The sequence below is a fragment of the Mus pahari genome, chromosome 3, assembly GCF_900095145.1.
Source record: "Mus pahari chromosome 3, PAHARI_EIJ_v1.1, whole genome shotgun sequence".
Lineage (NCBI taxonomy): Eukaryota > Metazoa > Chordata > Mammalia > Rodentia > Muridae > Mus > Mus pahari.
In genome coordinates this window covers 76,300,175-76,323,466 of record NC_034592.1, presented here as the reverse complement: position 1 = coordinate 76,323,466, position 23,292 = coordinate 76,300,175, and the positions used below count along the sequence as shown (strand labels likewise).

Below are 23,292 nucleotides of genomic sequence, written 5' to 3'. Positions count from 1 at the left end.
CCAGCCTGGTCTACAAAGTGAGTTCCAGGACAGCCAGGGCTACACAGAGAAACCCTGTCTGGAAAAAAAACAAAACAAAACAAAACAAAAAAACCACTGCTGGTTTAGATCAGTAGTTTTCAAAGAGCACCTCGGAGTCCATTAGGTTGGGAATTTGAGATTCTGGGTTTGTTGTGTTGTTTTGCGACAGTGTCTGCCTTGGAGAGGTTCTGGTTTTTGTTGTTGTTGGCAGTGGTTGTTGGTTTGTTTGTTTTCAAGACAAGGTGTCTCTGTATAGCCCTGGCTATCCTGTAACTTGCTCTGTAGACCAGGGTGTCCTTGGACTCAGATTTCCCTGCCTCTGCCTCTACCATGCTGGGATTAAACTATGTCTCCTCTGTCCAGGAAAGCTATGTTGTTTTTTATTTTATTTTTTTCAATTTTTATTTTTTTACGTCCTTTGAGGAGTTCTGTTTTTACAGTTCACTTGTTTATATTTCAATGTATATTTCAATTTGAAAATCACTTCTTGGCTAAAATAAATGGGAACTAAAAGCTGTCTTGAACTTCAATTTTATTTAAAAATGCCTTGAGCTTGTTTGACTTAAGATGGACAGCTCTATAATTCTGCCTGATATTTGGATTCTTTTATTCCCCAATATATAGACCTTAAAATGAATTGGTCGTGATTTTCAAATGAGCACAGTTCTTTGTAGAGAACGTTTGATCAGAGTGACAGGTGAAGGCCTTAAACAGCTCTCTCCTAGGAGCCGAGATGGGCTGTCTGAGAATCTGTCTTGTATGAGGACTTTTTGTTGTTTCACAGGCCCTAGCCAGCATGAGTCTCAACACCCAGCCCATTCTTAACCTGGAGAAGTTCCACGAGGGCCAAGAGATCCCGCTTCTCTTGGGAAGGCCATCTAATGACCTTCAGTCCACACCTTCCACTGAATTCAACCCGCTCATTTATGGCAATGATGTAGATTCAGTCGATGTTGCAACGAGGTAAGACCATGAGTCCTTGAGTTTGTTTCTCTGATCTCTTGGTTTTGGGGGAAATGACTTCTGAAAGCCAGACTTAACTTATATACAAAAATGTGTATGATATTTGGTTATATTTTCTACCTTAGCAAAAGTAAGGAGAAGAAATAGCTCATACTCTCAGCATGAAGAGAAAGGCTGATAGCTCTTTAAGATCTCTCCACGTTGGTGGTTGTAACCCGTTAAGTGATGGTGTTGGGAGGTGGCCTAAGACCTTGGATCATAGCTATCCTAACGATGCAGGGTATGGGTCTTGGATTATCTCATCCCCCTCCTCTGCTTTTTTCCCAGAGTGGCCATGGTACGTTTCTTCAACTCTGCTAACGTGCTGCAGGGCTTTCAGATGCACACACGTACCCTGCGACTCTTCCCCCGGCCTGTGGTAGCTTTCCAAGCTGGCTCCTTTCTGGCTTCACGTCCCCGGCAGACTCCCTTTGCTGAGAAACTGGCCAGGACTCAAGCTGTGGAGTATTTTGGAGAATGGATCCTGAACCCTTCTAACTATGCCTTCCAGCGGATTCACAACAGTGAGTTGTTGTGCCCTCTGCCTGCCCCTCCTTGCATTTGCCCCTCAGTGGTCCTGGCTGTGCTCTTCCCTCCCTCTTCGCTGCTTTAGACCCCCCCCCCCTTTCTTCTTTCCTCCACTGCTCACTGCCTCTCTTCTTTGGGTAGACACGTTTGATCCAGCCCTTATTGGTGACAAGCCAAAGTGGTACGCTCACCAGCTGCAGCCCATCCATTATCGTGTCTATGACGGCAACTCTCAGCTGGCCGAGGCCCTGAGCGTGCCACCGGAGCGCGAGTCTGACTCTGACCCCACGGAGGACAGGTGAGCAGCCCCTCGTGTGAGGAGGCAGGGACCTCGCAGCAGTTGTAGGTGTGAGTCTTGGAAGCTCTGCATTATATTTTAGCCAGACTTCTTCTTTAAAAAAAGATGTGTGTGTGTGTGTGTGTGTGTGTGTGTGTGTGTGTGTGTGTGAGCCAGAAAAGGGCATGAGATCCCTCAGGGCTGGAATTCCAGGACTCTGGGACACCTCGCTTGTTAGGTGAGTGCTAGGATCTAAACCCTGGTTCGTGACTATTCAGCAAGCTCTCCTAACCACAGGGGGCTCCTTCTCCTTCCACTTCTTTGAATAGTTTTTATTGTTTGACAGTTTTATACATACATATACTATATCTTGGTCCTACCCCCCCAAGCGCCTCCCCTCCTGCTCCTCCCCTCTTTTTACTGTGTGTGTGTTGCCTTTGCTTGCTTGCTTTTTTGTTTGTTTGTTTGTTTGTTTGTTTTTGTTTTTTGAGACAGGGTTTCTCTGTATAGCCCTGGCTGTCCTGGAACTCACTCTGTAGACCAGGCTGGCCTCGAACTCAGAAATCCACCTGCCTCTGCCTCCCAAGTGCTGGGATTAAAGGTGTGCGCCACCATGCCCGGCGGCTTTTCTTTTTGGGGGTAGAATCTTGTGTAGTCCAGACTTATCTTGGACTCAATGTGCAGTTTATGATGACTTTGAACTTCCGATCCTCTGCGTCTACCTCTGGAATGCTAGGGTTTCAGGTATACACTACTACACACAGTTTATGTGGTGCTGGGAATGAAATCCAGGGCCTCCTGCCTTCTAGGCAGGCGCTCTACAACCTGATCTACATCCATCCCTAGTCCTTTGTTCGCTAGGTTGCTTTTTGTGGGTTTTGTTTGTCTTTTAGTATTTATTTATTTATTTATTTATTATTTTATGTGTATATGTGTCTTGCCTGAATGTATTTGTGAGCACCATGTGTATGCCTGGTGTTTGTAGAGGGAAGAAGATGGCATTAGATCCCCTAGAACTGGAGTTACAGTTAGTCACATGAGTGCTGGGAACAGAACCTGGATTTTCTGAAAGTGCAGCAAATGTTCTTAACTACTGAACCATCCTTTCAGCCCCTTGTCTGTTTTTGTATTTTGAGATAGAGCTTCATTGTATAGTCTAGGATGTCCTCAAACTCACGCAGATCTCCTACCTCAAGTTCCCAAGTGCTGGGATTACAGGCATAAGCCACCATCATGGCTCTGACTGGTTTCCCTGACTTCTAATGAGTTAGCTGTGCTCCTTTTGTTTTTGTAGAACTGATTGTGGATTCCTCTGTCTTCCCTTTCTGATTTTATTTTTTTCTATTTTATTTTGAAAAAAGGTCTCCTGTGTCCTAGGCTGGGTTAAATTTGCTAAGGATGACCTTGAATTTCTACTCCTATTTTCCTCTACTTTCCAAGTGTTGGGATTATAGGAGTGTACTGTTCCACCTGGCTTCTACAGTGTTAGAACAGAGCCCAGGCCTTCCTGCTTGCTGGGTAGGCACTCTGCCAAATGAGCTACATCTTCAGCATCTCTTCCTTTTTTAAAAAACAATTTATGGTGTGCATGTGCGTGTGTGTGTGTGTGTGTGTGTGTGTGTTTGCATTTGTGTGGCCCTGTGTGTATATGGAGGTCAGATGTCAACTTGAGGAAGTTGGTTCTCTCCTTTTACCACGTGGGCCCCAGAGATCAAACTCAGGTTATCAGGCTTGGCAGCAAGAGCTGTAACAGCCTGAGCCGCCTGAGCCGCCTGGGCCAGCCCCTCTCCCTTCCTTTTGTATTGTTTTGCCTCTGCAGTGGCAGTGATAGTCAGGATTATGATGACTCAAGCTCTTCTTACTCCTCCCTTGGGGACTTCGTCAGTGAAATGATGAAATGTGACATCAATGGCGACACTCCCAGTAAGTATGCTGGGGAAGACTGGCCAGTACGAGCTAGGCGGGTCTTGGGTTTGGCGCTGAGGTGGTCTGTACCTCTTGGTCTTTCTTGGTAGATGTGGATCCTCTGACGCATGCAGCCCTGGGAGATGCCAGTGAAGTGGAGATTGACGAGCTGCAGCCCCAGAAGGAGGGAGAGGAGCCCGGTCCAGACAGTGAGAACTCTCAGGAAAACCCTCCACTGCGCTCCAGCTCCAGCACCACGGCCAGCAGCAGCCCCAGCACCGTTGTCCACAGTGCCCATTCTGTACGTGAGCACTTAGCGGGGTGGGCGTGTGGTGACAGCCACTGTTTAGGATGTGGGCCTAAACTGTTTAGGATGGAAAACCTTACTGCAGCTGTTGGCTTGCCTTTTTCCATGTTTCCCCATCTTCTTTCTCTATAAGCCTCTGATATGACCTGGAAGAAGGTCATTAGACTTCTGTTATTGACTACTTATATAGTCTGTAAGTCCAGCGATCAAGAATACAGTAGCAAAAAAAAAAAAAAAAAAGAATACAGTAGCTTTCCCCATACATTTCATAGGCTAGGAATACGACAGGTCTGGTCTTCTCCACTGAACTGAAAGTATGGGTAAGTCCTCACTGGACATTGGTGACCACTCTTTGTTTAATGTGACTCCTAGGAAGCTGCTGACTCTACAGAGATGGGAGATAAGGCCACAGCAGGCATCTCCAAGCCCCTCCCTCCCGTGCCTCCCAGCATTTGCAAATCTACTGTGGACAGGAGACAGACAGAGACTGGAGAGGGGTCAGTGTGCCAGCGAACCTATGACAATCCATACTTCGTGTCCCAGTATGGCTTCCCCCCTGAGGAAGATGAGGAGGAGCAGGGGGAAAGCTACACTCCCCGGTTCAGCCAGCATGTCAGTGGCAGCCGGTGAGAGCCCGGGCATCCTTTTGAGATGGGCGACTAAGGGACCCCACTGCAGTGACCCTGGGCGAGGTTAATCAAAGTCTACAGACTCTATTCTGCCAGAGGGTAGTTGTTGGAACTAGGGACTTAGAAATTATGGGATAAGAATGGCAACTGCAGTATAGCGTAAGACCCACTCCCACGATAGGCACCCCTGCCTGGGACTCACAGGTGGCACTGTGCATTCAAGGGCTCAAAAGCTGCTGCGGCCCAACAGCTTGAAGCTGGCAAGTGACTCAGATGCAGAGTCAGATTCGAGGGCAAGCTCTCCCAACTCCACTGTCTCTAACACCAGCACCGAGGGCTTCGGGGGCATCATGTCCTTTGCTAGTAAGTACCTCCAACTTCTTCCTCTGCTCCATTTTCTTTAGGGCACGTGTTGCTCAGAACTTGAGATGTAGGGCTAGGTTGACATTAGTCTGATTCAGGTCATTCGGGTGATACTGAATGAAGTATTTCTAAATGAGGTAAAAGAAATACCAACTAAATTAGTCGTTAAATATGTATGTATGTATGTATGTATGTATGTATGTATGTATGTATTATGTGTGTGTGCCCACACATGAATGTACCAACAGGTCACAGAATACACGTGGAGGTCAGAGGACAACTTTCCTACCCTGTGGCTCCTCAGGGTCGAACTCAGGTTGCTAGATTTGGTAGCAAGTACCTTTACTCACTGGGCCATCTCTATCCCACTCACATATATGTATTTCAGACATAGTGGAATATTAAATACTACATTTAGATCATACAATTTTACATATACTTTGTGGAAATATTTGTTTCAGATATGCCTTTGCCTGGTAAAGAGCTTTAATGAACATGTTTAAATATATATGCAGTTGATTTTCATGCTGACTTTTAGCACCTGAGGCTAGAATCACTAATAGACTGTAGACTGACACAGGCTAATGAGAGCTACCATAGAGGATGGTTGTAGTTGTCGATGACCTGAGAAGCCAGGGAGCAATTGTACTTCAGATCTAAAGATAAATGAACCACATGGATATTGTCACAGTACACAGCCTGAGAAAACTAGGACTGCATTTTGAGCAGATCTATCTGGGGTTTCTTTTTTTACCCTACATTTCACTCAGTCTTTTCTAAGATAGAGCAGAGAGTATCTATTTGGGATGCTGTTAGAAATGAGGGGTTGCCAATGATGGAACAAACACTTCTGAGGATGCCATGAGTGTTTTCCCTGTTAACTCATGGGCATCCTCATTTTCATCCCCTTCCCATTGTAGGCAGCCTGTATCGGAACCATAGTACAAGCTTCAGTCTTTCAAACCTCACACTGCCCACCAAAGGTGCCCGAGAAAAGACTACACCATTCCCCAGCCTGAAAGGTAACGACAAGTATTCCTTTGTCAAACCAGGTTTCTCTGAGAGACATGTCAGACATGTGGGTGACTGTCAGGAGCCTGCGCACCACGAATCATTTGACCTGGCTGCTGCCTCATTTTGCTTATCATTGCTTTCACTGCACACTATAGGCACTAAGTGGTTGCAGGTAGAAACAGTCTTTGTAGCTGGAGGAGGCCCTGTAATACCAGTAGGACAGTGGTGGTATGGAATTGCCACTGCTTTGGGGGGACCTTATCAGAAGTATACGCTAACGTGGGGATAATCAGCTGCCTTCAGTCATCTTCACATGCCTACTCCATGACCTTGGGTAAACTTCTCAAGGAGCTGGTCCACAGGAGGATGACTATGGGCAACCCAGCAGCATTTATAGAAGCTAGCTTCATATGGCTTCATGCCAACTTTTGGTCTGTGAGTAGTACTGATTAGCTTCTAGGGTCAGTTCAGACCTTATTTCAGTTTCATCTGTGATCTTTGTAGCTTGAGGGGCTTTTCTCAATTTAATTTGGCTTCTGTTTGTTATCTCTGGATATTGTGCTGAAATATTTAACTATAGTAGTACATACAGCAAGAAGCAACCATTTTCTTGATCCAGGGTTTTTCTATGCAGAGCCCCTCACACTTAGAATCCTCTTTCCTTAACCTCCCTAGTACTAAGATTAGAGACATGTGCGGCCCGCCGCCTCCAGCTGGAGGTTTCGGGAACCTAAGGAACGTTCTTTAGTAAGCAGGGATTTGAAGTAGGTGGGTGAAGGAGGCAGAGTAGTAATACAGGAAACTAACCCATATTGCCACAGTGAGTCTCAAATGGATGGGTGGAGTAGCGATGGAAAGGTGTAGGGGCCTCTCTGGCTTTCATCCAGTGCATTTGAAGGGAGGAATGACTGAAACTCACTGCATGCTGTGCTTCATCTCATGTGCTGCACCTGGCCTTCCCACCCATTCCCCGTCCTCACTACGGCACCCTGACTTCCCTGACAGCATCTGCAAGATGTCTCTCCTTGTGGTTACCCACAGGCCCTCAGGATCCCTGTGCTAGATATTCCACAAAAACAAGCGTTCCCTCTTTCATGCATGTGCCTGTTTAGTATCTGAAGGCTCTCTGTGTCATTTGCCTTGTCCCTGACTTTGAGAGGTCCCAGGCCTAAGAATGTTCTTTCTTAGAGCCTTGGTTATCTCCTGGTCACTTGGCTTCCAGCTTTGATGTGCCCAAGAATCAAGGTTCTACGCACTTTCCAGGCTTTGAGAGAGTGCTCAGATGGTCTGACTTACTGTTCCAACAATGGGTAGAGGGTTTCAAGTATTGTGGTGCACCTACTAATTGTGTATTTTTGTCCCAGTATTTGGGCTAAATACTCTAATGGAGATTGTTACTGAAGCCGGCCCTGGGAGTGGTGAAGGTGGGTCTTCCCCGTGAGCTGTGCATGACATTTTTGGTTTTTCCTAGCAACTTCTCTGCCTGCCTGAGGGCCATCCTCCTCATGGAGCAAGCAACGTCACCTGAGTGACCTGCCTTGCGTATCCCCCACGACACCCATGCAGCCCATGGGGCATGCTGCTGGTGCATGTGGAGTGGCCTCATCTCCGTCCCTATCTCCTGCACATTGCCATGGCTGCTTTCTACCTTTGTGTGATGTTCTGGTATCACCCTGCCCAGCGCAGCTGGAGAATGGGTGTGGACTTTGGCAACCCAGGGGAATGATAACGTGAGCCCCTGGACTGTGCCAACAATGTGTCTCAATTCTACCTTCCCAATTTAGGAAACAGGAGGGCCTTAGTGGACCAGAAGTCATCTGTCATTAAACACAGCCCAACCGTGAAAAGAGAACCTTCATCACCACAGGGCCGGTCCAGCAACTCTAGGTGATAAATGGCGCTTCACTAGTTTGTTTGTTTCTTGAGACAGTCTCATTATCTCCTACAATGCTTCCCTTAAACTCAGTATGTAGTTGAGGATGAACTTGAACTGATCTCTACTTCCATTCCCAAGTGCTGGGGTTACAGGCATGCACCCTGCACTTAACTGGTAGAACGGTTTGAAAGTTCTCAGGTAGAGGCAATGATTCCTGATAATTTATTTTATTTTGTTTTATTTTATTTTTGAGGAATGTTCAAGATTGGGAGAGCAGCTCTCAAGATAGTAGATTTAATCAATTTTCAGTCATCACTTCCCATTTTTAGCCAGTCCCCAAGCAACAGTTTATGGTGTGGAGAAAGGGAAACTGCAGGAGTGTGGGAAGTTATCAAACAAGATCCTGGGGGAGGGGGATGGGGTGTGGTGGTCATGATTGTCTGGAGACTCAGCTTTGTGCTTTTCCCGGGGTTGTATCTTGTCTGGTGAAGGGGGAGGGTTGGCTGCTCTGCCAAGGATCAGATGACCACTGAAGTGGTTTGTGGGTCCTGTAGCGAGAACCAGCAGTTCCTGAAGGAAGTGGTCCACAGTGTGCTGGACGGCCAAGGAGTGGGCTGGCTCAATATGAAGAAGGTACGCCGGCTGCTGGAGAGTGAGCAGCTTCGAGTCTTTGTACTGAGCAAGCTGAATCGCGCAGTGCAGTCAGAAGATGACGCCCGGCAGGATGTCATCCAAGATGTGGTAAGCATCTGGGCAAGGGAGTTGGGATCAGCTGGGCAGAAGAGTGTAGATGTTAGAGAGAGGTTGCTAGCTCTAGGTCCTGGCTCTCGTTGCAGGAGATCAGCCGGAAGGTGTACAAGGGGATGCTAGACCTCCTCAAGTGCACAGTGCTCAGCCTCGAGCAGTCCTATGCCCACGCAGGTCTGGGTGGCATGGCCAGCATCTTTGGACTTTTGGAGATTGCCCAGACCCACTACTATAGTAAAGGTAGGGACGTACCTGCTGTCTCCCTGTCAGGCTTCCCAGTGCCACTCCGCTCTGTCACACTTTGGGATTTTGATTTTTATGTAAGAAACATAATTCCTACCATGCAAACCAAGGCCTTAGCTGTGCTTCCCCCCCCCCCCGTTCGCTAACTCTGCCCCACATCCTCCCGTACCCCCCATCTCACTTTTCTGACCTGATTTCTACTTGATATCTCCTTTAATCACTTTTTGTATTTGTTCCTGTCCTCAGAACCAGACAAACGGAAGAGAAGTCCGACAGAGAATGTAAATACCCCAGTTGGCAAGGATCCCGGTCTGGCTGGGCGGGGGGACCCAAAGGCAATGGCCCAGCTAAGGGTCCCTCAGCTGGGCCCTCGGGCACCAAGTGCTACAGGAAAGGGTCCTAAAGAACTGGATACCAGAAGTTTAAAGGAAGAGAATTTTGTAGCATCTGTTGGTATGTATTATTGTGTTTGATATGCTAAAATGGGCCTGGCTTCTTAACTATCCCTCCATTCTATCAGTTCATCCAGAATCGTGACTTTCTCTTCCCCATGCTTGCTTTTTAGAGAGGGAGATAGGTCTTTGTCCACTTCCAGGAGCATTTTCTTACCTGCATCTGGTCTTCCTGCTTGCTCATAGCCACCTCACCAGCATCTTTGAACGACGGAAGTTTGCTTAGAGACCCATGGGATGCAGTGCAGGGAATCTGAGCTCTTCTCAATCCCTTTTTAATTTGCACCTGAATTTCTTCACACAGAAAACACCTTCCTGGAAACTATTAGGAAATTTATAGATATATCTTTGGGATGTAAAATTACGATCATCTGACAGTGCTCTGGAATGTGTTCTGTTCTGGCACGTTTGGGTTCTAGACTCCAAAATCACAGATTTCTGAGCTAGCTCTTCTTACTCTTTCCACCCCAGACTTGACTGAAAACTTGCTTATGTTTGGAGTTTCTCTGTTAACACTCTGGTGTTTCTCTATTCACCTCTGGTGTCCCCTGTGTGGCTCACTCCTACTTGACTGCGAGTCATCTAGGCTGCTTTCTTTTGGATGCTGACCCCTGGCCTCTATGCTATGCTTTTAGCTGATACTTCTTTACCATGACCTCTAACCATTGTCCTAAGTTCTCATAGGAACGAAGCAGCTCTCTTCTTGGGGCATCTCCGGTTCTCTGGTTGGCAAATATTCTCCTAGAAGCCGCAGTAAAACCTGGCTTTCTCCTGCCTGATACGATGCCCTAGAAAAATATTGATCTGTTGTCCTGAAAGTCTTGACTCTACTTGGGCAGATATTTCACTATTAAACTCTCTGTCGCCTCATCTGGAGAATGAAGAGATTATACTAAGTAGACTCTGAAGTTCCTTCCGGGGAAAAACGCTCTGATTGATATTTTCCATGATTTGTGTTACTGAGAAGTTAGTCTTGACCATTTCTGTTCTCTGTTACTTCTATTGGAAGCATGCTTTCCTAGATACTGACTACAAGTGGGTCTCTTAGTTGAGCAGGCGATAGTTCTAAAGGCGAATTTGGTTTTTTGGTTGCAACGGGAGGGATGCTAACTGAAAGCCTGGCCTCGGTCCAGTCCAGGAGCCAAGCAGATTTCTGCTCACGCCTCTGAAATTCTTGGCCTGCTCGTCCGGATTGTCTCTCTTATCTGTAATTTGTAAGCGTGGCCATTGCTCGGCTTATTTGGAGAGAGATCACAGTGTGGTAGAAGTCAAATGATCTGTCTCTAGACGATTTAGGGCCTAGTTTCTCATGAAGAACCCTTCCAGCTTAAAAATTCTGTAAGGTTTACATTGGGAGTAGGGACTAGGAACTTAGAGGCTTCAGTTCATGACTTCAGGGGCAAAAACTGGATTTTTGATTCCTCAACCCTACCCAAATAAAGATATCTTGGTATCTCTTAGCCAGTAATGCTGTGTCTGAAATGGAATGAGCATGGGCGGGGCGGTTCCTGTCCTTTGACAAGTCTGACTTTCTGTCTTTCTCTCCTGCTTGCATTGCATCTGGGGTAGAATTGTGGAACAAGCACCAGGAAGTGAAAAAGCAAAAGGCTTTGGAAAAACCGAGTAAGGATCGAATGCCCTTCCTGTCCCCAGTCTCCCATACCTGCCAACTTCCCAGGCCCAGTTGGGGCAGGCTCCCTCTGTCAGCCGTACTCCAAATTTATTCTTGGGTGGTATTTGGAGGAAGAGTTGTAAAGACAGGTCAGAGAATTCCTGGGGGAGGGCGGCGCTGCATTTGGATTGAAAGCAGGTAGGTGGTGTGTGACTCGTAGGTGTATGGCGTGTAAGCTACTCCTTGCCCTCCCTTCAGTAGCCATCAGGCGTCTGTCTACTGAGTAAAAGACCCAGTCCTTGGTTTTCTCTTGCTCTGTAGCTGGTGGGGAGGGCTTCTGCAGATTGCAGTGCCCCTCTGTGCCCGATACCTCCCTCACTGTTAGGCCTGTGGGCGCAGTTGGCAGAGATGGTTGCTGTCCCTCTGTGTTGAGTCTGTAGCTCCCCAGCTCTCTCTAGTGGCTTGCCTAGGCACACTTTCTTGCTTTCTGTTGTTCTGTCCTTCTGCCATACCATCCTGGGTGGGTGAGTTAAATAGGGTTTTTTGTTTTTTTTTTGTTTTGTTTTTTGTTTTGGGTCTTAAATGTAGATGGCTGGCGTAGGGTGGGGGAGACAGTGACCATGGAAACAGTGTTTCCTTCTTTCTTTGGCCTAATCATTTCTGGCCTCTTTAGACACATTTGTCAGGAATCACTGAGCGCTTGGGGATACTTTAATGGTCTGCTTCAGGCACAGGTGAAACTCTAACTTTGAGTGCCATGGAATGGGGTTTGTTTGTGGAACGTTTGTGTTAGGATGATTTGCTCTGAATTTTCTCAGGGTGAGAAGATGCTGCAGAGACCCGTGTCCAGGTCTAATAAACTACTTGGTTCTTATGGCTTCTGGGGACCTCTTCTTGTGGGTCCCAGTGGGGGAGAGGGGCAGTCCCTGGGAGGTGACTAGGATTCGATGACCAGGGGTGGAGCAGGCTCTGCTACTGGCCCACTCCTTCACCAGCCTGCCCTGAGCTTCTTTGTGCTGAATAACACAAGTCTTCCCTACGCAGGGCCAGAGAGCATCAAGCCCATCTTTGACCTGGGAGAAACAGAGGAGAAAAAGTCCCAGATGAGTGCAGACAGTGGTGTGAGCCTGACATCTGCCTCCCAGGTTTGTAAGAGCCTTCCTGAAGATTGCCAGGAGTAAATTACTGTCTCAAAGTAAGACACACACACACACACACACACACATATACAAACACACACACAAACACACATACAAACACACACACATACACACAAACACACACATACATACAACACATACAAATACACACACATACACACACATACAAACACACACAAACACACATACAAATATACACACACAAAACACACACACATACAACATATACAAACACACACGCATACAAATATACACACACATGCAAACACACACACACACACATTTTGGCAGTGGGAATTAAATTCAGGGTATACATTTGAGATAAAGACTACCACTAAGTTATACCATTTATCCTCAAAATACTTTTATAGTTAAAAAGGAAACAATCTCAAATATAACCAATAATAAGGAATACTTAAATAGTCATGAAATGTAATACTACAATTAATTGTTTTCAAAAATTTAGTAACACAGTATAATTTTGTGTGTGTGTGTGTGTGTGTGTGTGTGTGTGTGTGTGTGTGTGTGTGATACATCTATGAGAGGGAGGGCTTACTAGTCTAGCCCTGGCTGGCCAGATTTGCTATATGTAGACCCAGCTGTCTTTGAACGCACAGAGATCATCCTCCCTCTGTCTCCCAAGTGCTGAGATTAAAAGCGTGTGCTACTCTGTCCATCTCCAATTTAGTTTTTAAATATATCTAGAAAAGACTAAAAGACTATCAGGAAATACAGTAAAAGTAGAAGTTAAGGTGGGCAGTAGACTTATTCTTTTGTTTTCTACAATGGGTATTTATTTAATGTGTTACTTATGCAAGTTCACACAACCCATTTAAGAAAAACAATTATTTGCTCAGGATTTCTCTAGAACTAGGTGTGTCTTTGTGTTATTTCAGAGGACTGATCAAGACTCTGTCATCGGTGTGAGTCCAGCCGTTATGATCCGAAGCTCAAGTCAGGATTCTGAAGTTAGCACGGTGGTAGGGGAATACCACATTGGCCTCTTTGTGGGTGGGGTGTGGACTTCTCCCTGGAAGGGCTCCTTCCCTTTGATCTGTTCTTAGTCTCAGATCAGCTTGATCCTCATGGGTGTGTGGACGCTGGATGTCACTCATTTTATAAAGAAGTGTATGAGAAAGCTGACACACCTTTAAAGTAATTCTTTTCCTAGCAGTATAGGGTTCTAAGTGACTTTTGGGAGTCCCTCTCTGGGACTATCCCTTACTGCCTTTTGTCTTTCCCAGGTGAGTAATAGTTCGGGAGAGACCCTTGGAGCTGACAGTGACCTGAGCAGCAATGCAGGTGACGGTCCAGGAGGCGAAGGCAGCGCCCACCTGGCAAGTCCCCGGGCCACTCTGTCTGACAGTGAAATTGAAACCAATTCTGCTACAAGCACCATCTTTGTAAGCTCTGTTTACTAACAAAAGAGCATTTCTTTAATGGAAGAGGAAAGTGGTTTAGAGACAATGAGAAGGAAAAGGTGGGGCTGGAGGTGTCATTCAGAGGCAGAGCTCTGCTGTGCAGGCGCTTGGTGCTACAGAGGAGCCGGACCTTGCCAGTCCTGTGCAGGTCTGGCTCAGCTCGGGTGACTCTTTTCTTTCTCTCTCTTTCCAACTGTCTGATGTTTTGCTTCCTCCCTCCCTCCCTTCCTCCCTCCCTTCCTTCCTTCCTTCCTCCCTCCCTTCCTCCCTTCTTCCCCTCCTCCCTCCCTCCCTTCCTCCTTTCCTTCCTTCTTTCCTTCCTCCTCTTCCTTCTCCTCTCTTTTGAAACAGTCTCACTGTGTAACCCAGGCCGCCCTCAAGCTTGTGACCCCTCTGTTTTCGTCTCCCAAGTGCTGGGATTACAAGTGCTTACCACCACACCCAAATGACATAAATCTGAGAGCTCTTCTTTCTCCCCTCTGCTCTGCAGTGCATTATCTACTTTGATGCCTGTGCCACTTTATTAAGAGCACAATGGGTATTTTCCACAACAGCTTTTCAGTTCTTTTGTCTAGAGAGGACAACGGAAGATAGGATTCAAATGAAGTCATTTTTTCTACTGGTGCTCATCTGTCTGTAGGTCCTTCTATATGTCTGTTTCCAGGAGAGCCAATGGAGGCTGAGATAGAGTTAAGAATTAGCAGGGTCACTCAAGTTAGGGCCTGCCTCATTCTGAGTCTACACAGACTGTTTTAATAAGCGTATGTGAGAAGTCCTTCCAGCTGGGTGTGGTGGCTCACGCTTGGTATTCTTCTCAGGGCTGAGGTAGAAGGATCTTAAGTTTGAGGCCAGCCTGCTACATGGTAAGACCTTGTCAAAAGGGGTGGGGCCCAGGAAGATGTCCCAGCAGGTAAAAGCTCATGCCCTCAAACCTTGACAACCTGAGTTCCATCCTTGGAACCTCATGGTCGAAGAAGAAAACCAACTCCTAAAAGGTGTTTTCTGGCCTACACTTGTATGCATGACCACAACCTGCACATTACCTCAGGACACATGTACAAAATGAATAAATGTCACTTTAAAAAGTCTTTCGAGGGCTGGTGAGATGCCTCAGCGGTTAAGAGCACTGACTGCTCTTCCAGAGGTCCTGAGTTCAATTCCCAGCAACCACATGGTAGCTCATAACTATCAGTAATGGGGTCTGATGCCCTCTTCTGGTGCGTCTGAAGACAGCTACAGTGTAGTGTACTCATATAAATAATAATAATAATAATAAAAGTCTCTTGAAACCTTTTTTAAAATCCCTTCATTGTTGGGGCTGGAGAGATGGCTCAGGACTTAAGCGCACTGACTGCTCTTCCAGAGGTCCTGAGTTCAATTCCCAGCAACCACATGGTGACTCACAACTATCAGTAATGGGGTCTGATGCCCTCTTCATCAGAAGACAGCGACAGTGTACTCACATATGTATAAAATAAATCTTTTTTTTTTTTTTTTTTTTTTTTTTTGGTTTTTCAAGACAGGGTTTCTCTGTGTAGCCCTGGCTGTCCTGGAACTCACTCTGTAGACCAGGCTGGCCTCAAACTCAGAAATCCGCCTGCATGCGCCACCACACCCGCCTATAAAATAAATCTTAAAAAAAGAAATCCCATCATTGTGCTTTGATTCTGGGTGTTAAAACAAATGTGAGGTCATCCCTGTGAGATGCTGGTGACTGTGTGAGGTCATCCCTGTGAGACGCTGGTGACTGTGTGAGGTCATCCCTGTGAGACACTGGTGACTGTGTGAAGTCATCTCTTGGTTGGTAACTCTGACATCTGACCTACCATCTTGTCTTTCTAGGGTAAAGCCCATAGCTTGAAGCCAAAGGAGAAGCCGGCTGGCAGTCCGATTCGCTCTTCCGAAGACGTAAGCCAGCGAGTCTATCTCTATGAGGGACTACTAGGTAAGAAATAGACTGGTAAGGCCCCTTTTGTTGGAAGAAAGTTGGGCTCAGCCGTGGGAGAGGGTGGCACCAGCAGCTGTTGCTTGGCTTTTTATTAATTTCAATTTTGACATCAGATAGCATCTTAAACTTCTTTTTAATGTTCATTTATTTCATGGGGACAGGGGTGCATGCTACGCACACACGTGGAGATCCTGGGACTTTAGAAGGTGGTTCTCTCCTTCCTCCCCCCCACCATGTGGGCTCCAGGACTGAACTGGGGTCATCAGGCTTGACAGCCGCACCTTTACCCACTGAGGCCTCTCAGTGGTGCAGATAGCATTTTAAAAGCTGAACCCCGGAACCTGTGGGATAAGCAGGGGCTGAGAACTAGATGAAGCTGGGCTTGGGTGTGACTCACCAGGCTGTGTCTTTCTGTCTCCTTTCTTTCCTCTTGCTACCATGTTCCTCCCTGCTCACAATTTGGCAGGAAGGGACAAAGGATCCATGTGGGACCAGCTAGAGGATGCCGCTATGGAGACCTTTTCTATGAGTAACTGCCTTTCTTTGTGTGATGTGCTCACCCCTCCTGCTGGGGAGGGGCAAGGCCTCACGTGGGGGCCTCTGGGGTTGTAGGCAAAATGTATTAGATCTGGGAGAAAGGTTTGTTTCCATTGCTCTGAAATTTGGAATGACCTTGTTTTATCTGGGGCTTACTATCTTTTTATTTAGCAGCTTCATTCCTTAAATGTTAAATAAGCCATGCTCCCCACCTGAGAAGTAACCTTATTCTACACAGGCAAAGAACGTTCTACTTTATGGGACCAAATGCAGTTCTGGGAAGATGCATTCTTAGATGCCGTCATGTTGGAAAGAGAAGGAATGGGTATGGACCAGGGTCCTCAGGAAATGATCGACAGGTATGAGACTTGGCAGTGTGCCGCTTCAGTTCCTTCCACGTATCCTGTGCTCGCCTGCCTGAGAACTAACTTGTGCCTGGGCTTCTGCTTAGGTACCTGTCCCTAGGGGAACACGACCGGAAGCGCCTGGAGGATGATGAAGACCGCTTGCTGGCCACACTTTTACACAACCTCATATCCTATATGCTGCTGATGAAGGTATCGCTTATGTACTGATCGTATTGCTTATGTCCGCTGTTACCGGTGCTGGAAGGGCAAGACAAGGTCTAGTGCCTACATTCTGGACTGGTTTGGAAGCTGTCAAAGTATCTGACTGAAAAGTCAAGGCCCCTGTGGCAGCTTGCACACTGTTGCTTTAACTGAAGCTGCCAGGCTGTTCTGTTAGTGAATGTTATAAAGGTCACTGATTATCACCTGTTACTTGTTCACTTTGAATTTTATGTATTATCTTTGCTGAGCTGTTTTAGGATACAACAGAGCTCTCCATAGATTACAACTGATTTAATACTATTTTTTTTTTCAGTAGTGTAGTCTAAAACCTTCAGGTGCTCAGAATTTATTTTTCAGTACCAGCCCTTAGTCATGTAGAATTTTCTGTAGCTAGAAAAAGCTGTCAATAAATAAATAAATAAATAAAATTTTAAAATATTTAAAAAAATAAGAAGAAAAAGCTGTCTAGCCGGGTGTGATGGTTCATGCCAGTAAATAAGGCACTGGGAAGGCAGAGGCAGGAGGGTCAGGAATTCAAGGCCAAGCTTGGCTATAAGTTCGAGTCCAGATAAAACTAAATAAAATCTTGTCAAAAAAAATACCTGTTTATCAACAAAGGAGTGGTAGCTCTAGTGTGAGTTGTTTAGGCTTCATATTTATAATTGTGGAGACATGTATTGCGAATTATCAAGAGAAGTTCTTCTCTGAAAGAGAAAAGTGGATTTGAATTGGTGGTAGCAGAGAATTATCGTGAGAATGAGCCTTCCTGAGTTCTCCTTAGCTTGCCTTTATTTATTTATCCATTTATTTATTTATTTATTTATTCATTTATTTATTTTTCCCTTCTTGCTCCGGCCCTGCTTGCTCCAGCCCAAAGATTTATTTATTTAGTATATGTAAGTACACTGAAGCTGTCTTCAGACACACCAGAAGAAGGCATCAGATCTCATTACAGATTGTTGTGAACCACCATGTGGTTGCTGGGATTTGAACTCAGGACCTTGGGAAGAGCAGTCTTAACTGCTGAGCCATCTCTCCAGCCCTCTCCCTAGCTTTTAAATGTGAAGGGAGCAGTTCCCAAACACAGAGACAGATTCTGTGAGCCTTTTGACTTGATTGATTTTTGTGTCTTAGTTAGGTTTTTGTTGCTGTTATAAGCATTATCCCAAAACAACCTGGGAACAGAAGGGCTCATTGGCTAACTGGTGATACTCTATCATCAGGGGAAGCCAAGACAGGAACCTGGGAGCAGGAATGGATGCAGACACCATGAAGAGTGCTGCGTATTGTCTTGCTCAGGCTGCTTTCTCAATAGACCTCTATACCAACCTGCCCAGGGAGGGCACTGCCCAGTGAGCAGCTGGGCTTTCACATCAGTCATTAATCAAAAAACAACTCAGAGGCTTATCTGCAGCTGCAGTCTTACAAAGGGGTTTTCCCAATCGATAACTCTACCTTGTGTCAAGTTGACCAAAGCTAGTCAGAATTTGGTGTTGTAAGCTTTTCTTTATGCTTGAATCCTATTTCCCTGTGGTCAGGGGTGGATGGTGGTGTCACCTGCAAGGTGTCTCAGGCACTAGAGTCCCACTTTACTGTACCCGTGTTACTGTTTCTAAATCATACTCTAAGAAGTCCTTTTGGGGAGGATGTTATGGTGTTGGTAAAGGATGGGCGGAGGTGTCTCCTTGATGCCCAACTCTCTAAGAGCCACTTTCCTGTAGAAGCTAGCCAGAGGCAGAGACAATCCTTTGTCTCCCCAGCACATGGACAGAACACAGAGTTGAAAGTGTTCTGCCATAGTCAGTAATACAGTCTTTCAGAATTCCATTTCTCTCAGGTAAGTGGAAACTTTAATATTTTCTTGTCTCTGCCTCACTTGGGAAGGGAGCAGAGCCTTTATTAAGACTCCTGTCTTGGCTTTACAGGTGAACAAGAATGACATCAGGAAGAAAGTACGGCGCCTAATGGGAAAGTCTCACATTGGGCTGGTATACAGCCAGCAAATCAATGAGGTGCTCGATCAGCTGAACAACCTGGTGAGCACATCAGACCATCCTGTGGGCTTCCTTCATTCTGCGTGTCTCCCTCCCGATACAGAGTTTCCACACTGAACACTTCTGCCATGTTGCTATGCAGCCAAATTAATGCCCAGTTTAGAGAATGGGTAGTTAGTAGTTAGCAGTTTAGAGAATAGGTAATTACAGTTAGTAGTTTAGAGATGGGTAGTTATAGTTAGTAGTTTAGAGGATGGGACAGTAGTCCAGGTGAGGTTTTAGTCCTTCTGATCAGTGTAGGGACTGTCAGTAATCTAGCTATTAGAGTACAGCAATTTCCATGTGTGGTCTACAGACCTCTGCGGATCTGAGATGAAATCTGTTCTCATCACAGCGCTAAATGCTTCCTTTTTCTTTCTTTTTCCTTTTCCTTTTTCTTTTTTTCTTTTGAGACAGGGTTTCTCTGTGTAGCCCTGGCTGTCTTGGAACTCACTCTGTAGACCAGGCTGGCCTCAGACTCACAGAGATCTCTCTGCCTCTGCCTCCTGAGTGCTGGGATTAAAGGTGTGAGCCACCACTGCCTAGCTAAGATGCCTTTTATTACTTTTTAATATTTGTACCAAAGCTCAAAAGCAGTCTTGAATAGACGGTGGCATATTACTATCCTGGCACTAAACCATGTAGCTCCACCCTCACTTCCATGCATCCTGTTCTTTAAAGGAGAAAGTTTTGTAAGCTGGGCGTGGTGGCGCACACCTTTAGTCTCAGTACTTGGGAGGCAGAGCCAGGTGGATCTCTGTGAATTCAAGGCAAGCCTGGTCTACAGAGAAAGTTCCAAGACAGCCAGGGTTCCAGGGCTGCCCAGAGAAAAAAAAGACAGTGTTTGGTAAGATGGCTCAGTAGGTAGAGACACTTGCTGCCAAACCTGGCAACCTGAGTTTGATCCTTGGGACCCGCGTGGTAGAAAGAGAGAGCTGACTCCTGCAAGCTGTCCTCTGCCTGCACATGAGCTTCATAGCACATGCTTGCCCACACACAGACACACTGCCACCCACCCACACCCACACAATGAATCAATGAATTAATAAGTAAATAAAATATAATTTAAGGACTAAAGGGTTGGCTCAGTGGTTAGAGCACTTGTTGCTCTTCCAGAGAACATGTGTTCAGTTCTCAGCACTCACATGGTGGCTCACAACCACCTGTATCTAGGGGCTCCAATGCCCGCTTCTGACCTCTCCTCTGAGAGCACCAGACATGCACACAGTGCACATAAATACATATATATATACATACATATGTATATATGTTTTTAAAAAATTAAAGTATAAAGCCTAACATTTTCATGCTGAATGTGGTGAGGCACACCACTGATCCTACTACTTAGGATTTATTTATTTTAGTCTAAAACTGGATCTTATGTTTTTTTTTTTTTTTTTTTTTTGGTTTTTTGAGACAGGGTTTCTCTGTGTAGCCCTGGCTGTCCTGGAACTCACTTTGTAGACCAGGCTGGTCTCGAACTCAGAAATCNGCCTGCCTCTGCCTCCCAAGTGCGTATGCCACCACCGCCTGGCTGGATCTTATGATTTTTTTAAAATTTCAATATTTTATGTGTATTTGTTTGTCTGCATGTACGTATGTGCACCATGTGTATGCCTGGTGCCTAAGGAGCACAGAGAGGGAGCTGGATTCCCTGAAAGTGGGGTTACAGCCAGTTGTTACCCACTACGCGGGTGATAGAAATCAGATCCCAGGTCCTCTGGAAGAAAAGCAAGTGCCCTTAACTGCTGAGCTATCTCTGTGGACCCTGAAACTGACTTTTTGAAAATTACATCTTAAATAACACAAGGAGGATCACAAGCTTAAGGACCATCTGTCTTATACTGTAAGACTGACTAAAAAGTTACTTTAGAAATCTCCTGGTTTTCTGGGCGTGTTGGTACATGCCTTAACCCAGGCACACAGGAGGAAGAAGCAGAAAGATCTCTGAGACCGAGACCAGGCAGATCTACAGATCGAATTCCAGGACAGCCAGAGCTGTTATACACAGAAAACCTGTCTCAAAAAATAAAAAAATGATAAACAAACAAACAAATCCCTCCCGGTTTCATGGCTGCAGAGATGGCTCAGTGGTTAAGAGCACATGCTGTTCTTGCAGAGGACCTGGGCTTGATTCCCAGCACCCTCATGGTAGCTCACCACCATCAATAACTCCAGTTCCAGGAGATCCAATGCCCATTACTGGCCTGTGTGAGCACCAGGCACACATGTGTACACATATGTACATTTAGGCAAATACTCATGTACATAAAATAAAAATTAAAAAATTAAAAATCCAGTTTCACTTATGAATGTTCTTGATGAAAGAATGAAAAATCACTTTTCTTAAATTTTAATCATTGCCTAAATGTCCTTTTAATATCTTGTGACAGAATTAGAAGTATACACAAGCATTTCTGATGCAAACCCTGTGTACTGGTTGTTGTGAGGAAAAGCAGTCTGTGATAAATTGGTGATAAATTAGCTTTGTTCATGAAACACCATTTTCCCTATGGATATTAGGTTGAGCTGGCAGACACTTTTTAAAAAAGCAATATAGTGGCTGGGTGTGGTGGCGCACGCCTTTAATCCCAGCACTTGGGAGGCAGAGGCAGGCAGATTTCTGAGTTCGAGGCCAGCCTGGTCTACAGAGTGAGTTCCAGGACAGCCAGGGCTACACAGAGAAACCATGTCTCGAAAAAACAAAATACAAAAAGCAAAAACCAGTTCTCTGTTTTTTTTTTTAATTTATTCTTCTCTCATATATTACATCTCAACTGTACCCCCTCCCTCCTATCCTCTACTTCCTCCCCCTGACCTCTCCCTTCCCCCAGATCTACCCTGCTGCCTTCTCTCAGAAAAAACCAGGCGTCCCTCCCAGGGGCATCAGTCAAAGAAGTGACAATAAGACCAGTAGGAGGAAAAGGGTGCCAAAGAAAGGCAGAGGAGCCAGGGACAGCCCTCGCTGCTACTGTTAACAGTCCAAGAAGAACATTAAGCTACGCAACCGTAGCATATACGCAGAGGCCCCAGGTCAGACCCGTGCAGGCTGCCTGGTTTCTGTGAACCACTGGAGTCCCCAATAGTTGGTTCTATGGGCCATGTGAACTAGTTCTTTTAAGACAGACAGTTGACAATATTGGTTGCCAAATTTTTAAATATGAAAAAAATGAGAATTTTGGAGCTTTATTTATTTGTTTGTTTGTTCTTTGTTTTTGAGTTTTAAAGACAGAGTCTCACTATATAGTCCTTGCTGGTCTGGAACTCACTATATAAACCAGGTTAGCCTCATGGGATTAAAGACACACATCACCATACCTAGCTGGCTTTCCAGTATTTTAAGGCTTTTCTAGTGGGATTGATGATGTAATGGATATGATTTTTAAAATAAGATATACTGAAGTATTAATATTTGGTTGGTATCTTTCTAATATACTATGTGATATTCAAATACAAATGAGGGCAAATTTTCTACTCAAGGTGTAGAAAAAACAGGCGGGCTTTCCTGTAACTGTATAAATGTCCATTGACGTGTTTTCAGATACACATGGTAGCTCTAAGAGACTGTGACTCTCGGCTGCTGTCGGTAATACTGCTCATCACAGTGCAGTGGGCAGGGGTCAGGGAGGGAGCAGAGGACTGCAGGCCAGCCTGGTCCAGAGCAAGTTCTAGGCTGTAGAGGCCTGCTTATCTGGAGAGACCTTTAGATCTTCCCCTTTCAAGGCCTACCTGGGAGGTCACAATTTCCTTATGTTCCTTAGCCAAAGCCACACACTACACACTCAGTAGCTTGGGAACAGAAACAAGGATGAGAATTTAGGGTTTTTTGTTTGTTTGTTTGTTTTTAGTTTTCTCTTTCCACCCCCCTCTTACTCTCCTTCTCCTTCCTCCCCTCCTCTCCTCTCCCCTCCCCTCCCCTCCCCTCCCCTCCCCTCCCCAGAGAGACAGCATCTCTCTCTATAAAACCATGGCTATCTTGGAACTTGCTATATAAACCAGGTTGCCCTCCCACTCACAGAGATCCTTTAAACAAAGACAGCTCTTAACTTTTTTGTTTGGTTTTTCAAGACAGGGTTTCTCTGTATAGCCCTGGCTGTCCTGGAACTCACTTTGTAGACAGGCTGGCCTCGAACTCAGAAATCCGCCTGCCTCTGCCTCCCGAGTGCTGGGATTAAAGGTGTGTATCACCACTGCTCGGCTGACAGCTCTTACTTTTAAATTGGATTTTTATTTGGTTTTGTTTATGTGTGTTAGAGGACAATTTGCTAGAGTTCTCTCCTACTGTGTGGGTCCTAGAGAGCAAACTCAGGCTGTCAGGTTCTACACTTGCTGGGTGACTTGCCAACCCCCTTTTTATTTTATTTTGTTCTATTTTATTTTTGAGACAGGTCTCACTATGTAGCATTGGTTGGCCTGGAACTTAGTATGTAGACCAGGCTGACCTCAAACTCACAGAAATCTACCTGCTGCTGTCTCTCTCAAGTGCTGGTATTAAAGGTGTGCTCCTTATTTTATTTATTTTTTTCTGATGAGAATAAGATTTCATGGTTCAACTTGGTACTCGACTAAGAATGATCTTAGCTTCCTGATCCTCTGGCCCCAGCTCCCAAGTGCTGGAGACAACAGGCGCACACCAGGGCCGGCTCCT

General features: G+C 45.7%; 1 protein-coding gene across 25 annotated transcripts in view; it reads left to right on the top strand.

Moving 5' to 3' along the window:
* Window positions 1-23,292, top strand: part of Madd (MAP kinase activating death domain) — a 45,773-nt gene that overhangs the window by 11,970 nt on the left and 10,511 nt on the right. For 9 of the 25 annotated variants that reach the window (XM_029536115.1, XM_029536114.1, XM_029536127.1 and 6 more), the window contains 22 exons: window positions 806-984; window positions 1,312-1,547; window positions 1,693-1,849; window positions 3,648-3,751; window positions 3,844-4,034; window positions 4,413-4,666; window positions 4,893-5,032; window positions 5,953-6,054; window positions 7,411-7,470; window positions 7,831-7,933; window positions 8,477-8,663; window positions 8,759-8,909; window positions 9,159-9,365; window positions 10,934-10,987; window positions 12,021-12,121; window positions 13,033-13,116; window positions 13,381-13,539; window positions 15,400-15,502; window positions 15,972-16,034; window positions 16,281-16,401; window positions 16,494-16,599; window positions 18,537-18,647. In XM_029536115.1, coding sequence (XP_029391975.1) covers window positions 806-984; window positions 1,312-1,547; window positions 1,693-1,849; window positions 3,648-3,751; window positions 3,844-4,034; window positions 4,413-4,666; window positions 4,893-5,032; window positions 5,953-6,054; window positions 7,411-7,470; window positions 7,831-7,933; window positions 8,477-8,663; window positions 8,759-8,909; window positions 9,159-9,365; window positions 10,934-10,987; window positions 12,021-12,121; window positions 13,033-13,116; window positions 13,381-13,539; window positions 15,400-15,502; window positions 15,972-16,034; window positions 16,281-16,401; window positions 16,494-16,599; window positions 18,537-18,647 — 2,973 coding nt within the window. The remainder of the gene's footprint in view (window positions 1-805; window positions 985-1,311; window positions 1,548-1,692; window positions 1,850-3,647; window positions 3,752-3,843; window positions 4,035-4,412; window positions 4,667-4,892; window positions 5,033-5,952; window positions 6,055-7,410; window positions 7,471-7,830; window positions 7,934-8,476; window positions 8,664-8,758; window positions 8,910-9,158; window positions 9,366-10,933; window positions 10,988-12,020; window positions 12,122-13,032; window positions 13,117-13,380; window positions 13,540-15,399; window positions 15,503-15,971; window positions 16,035-16,280; window positions 16,402-16,493; window positions 16,600-18,536; window positions 18,648-23,292) is intronic. The other 16 variants (XM_021192444.1, XM_021192433.2, XM_029536122.1 and 13 more) reach the window with 12 other exon arrangements.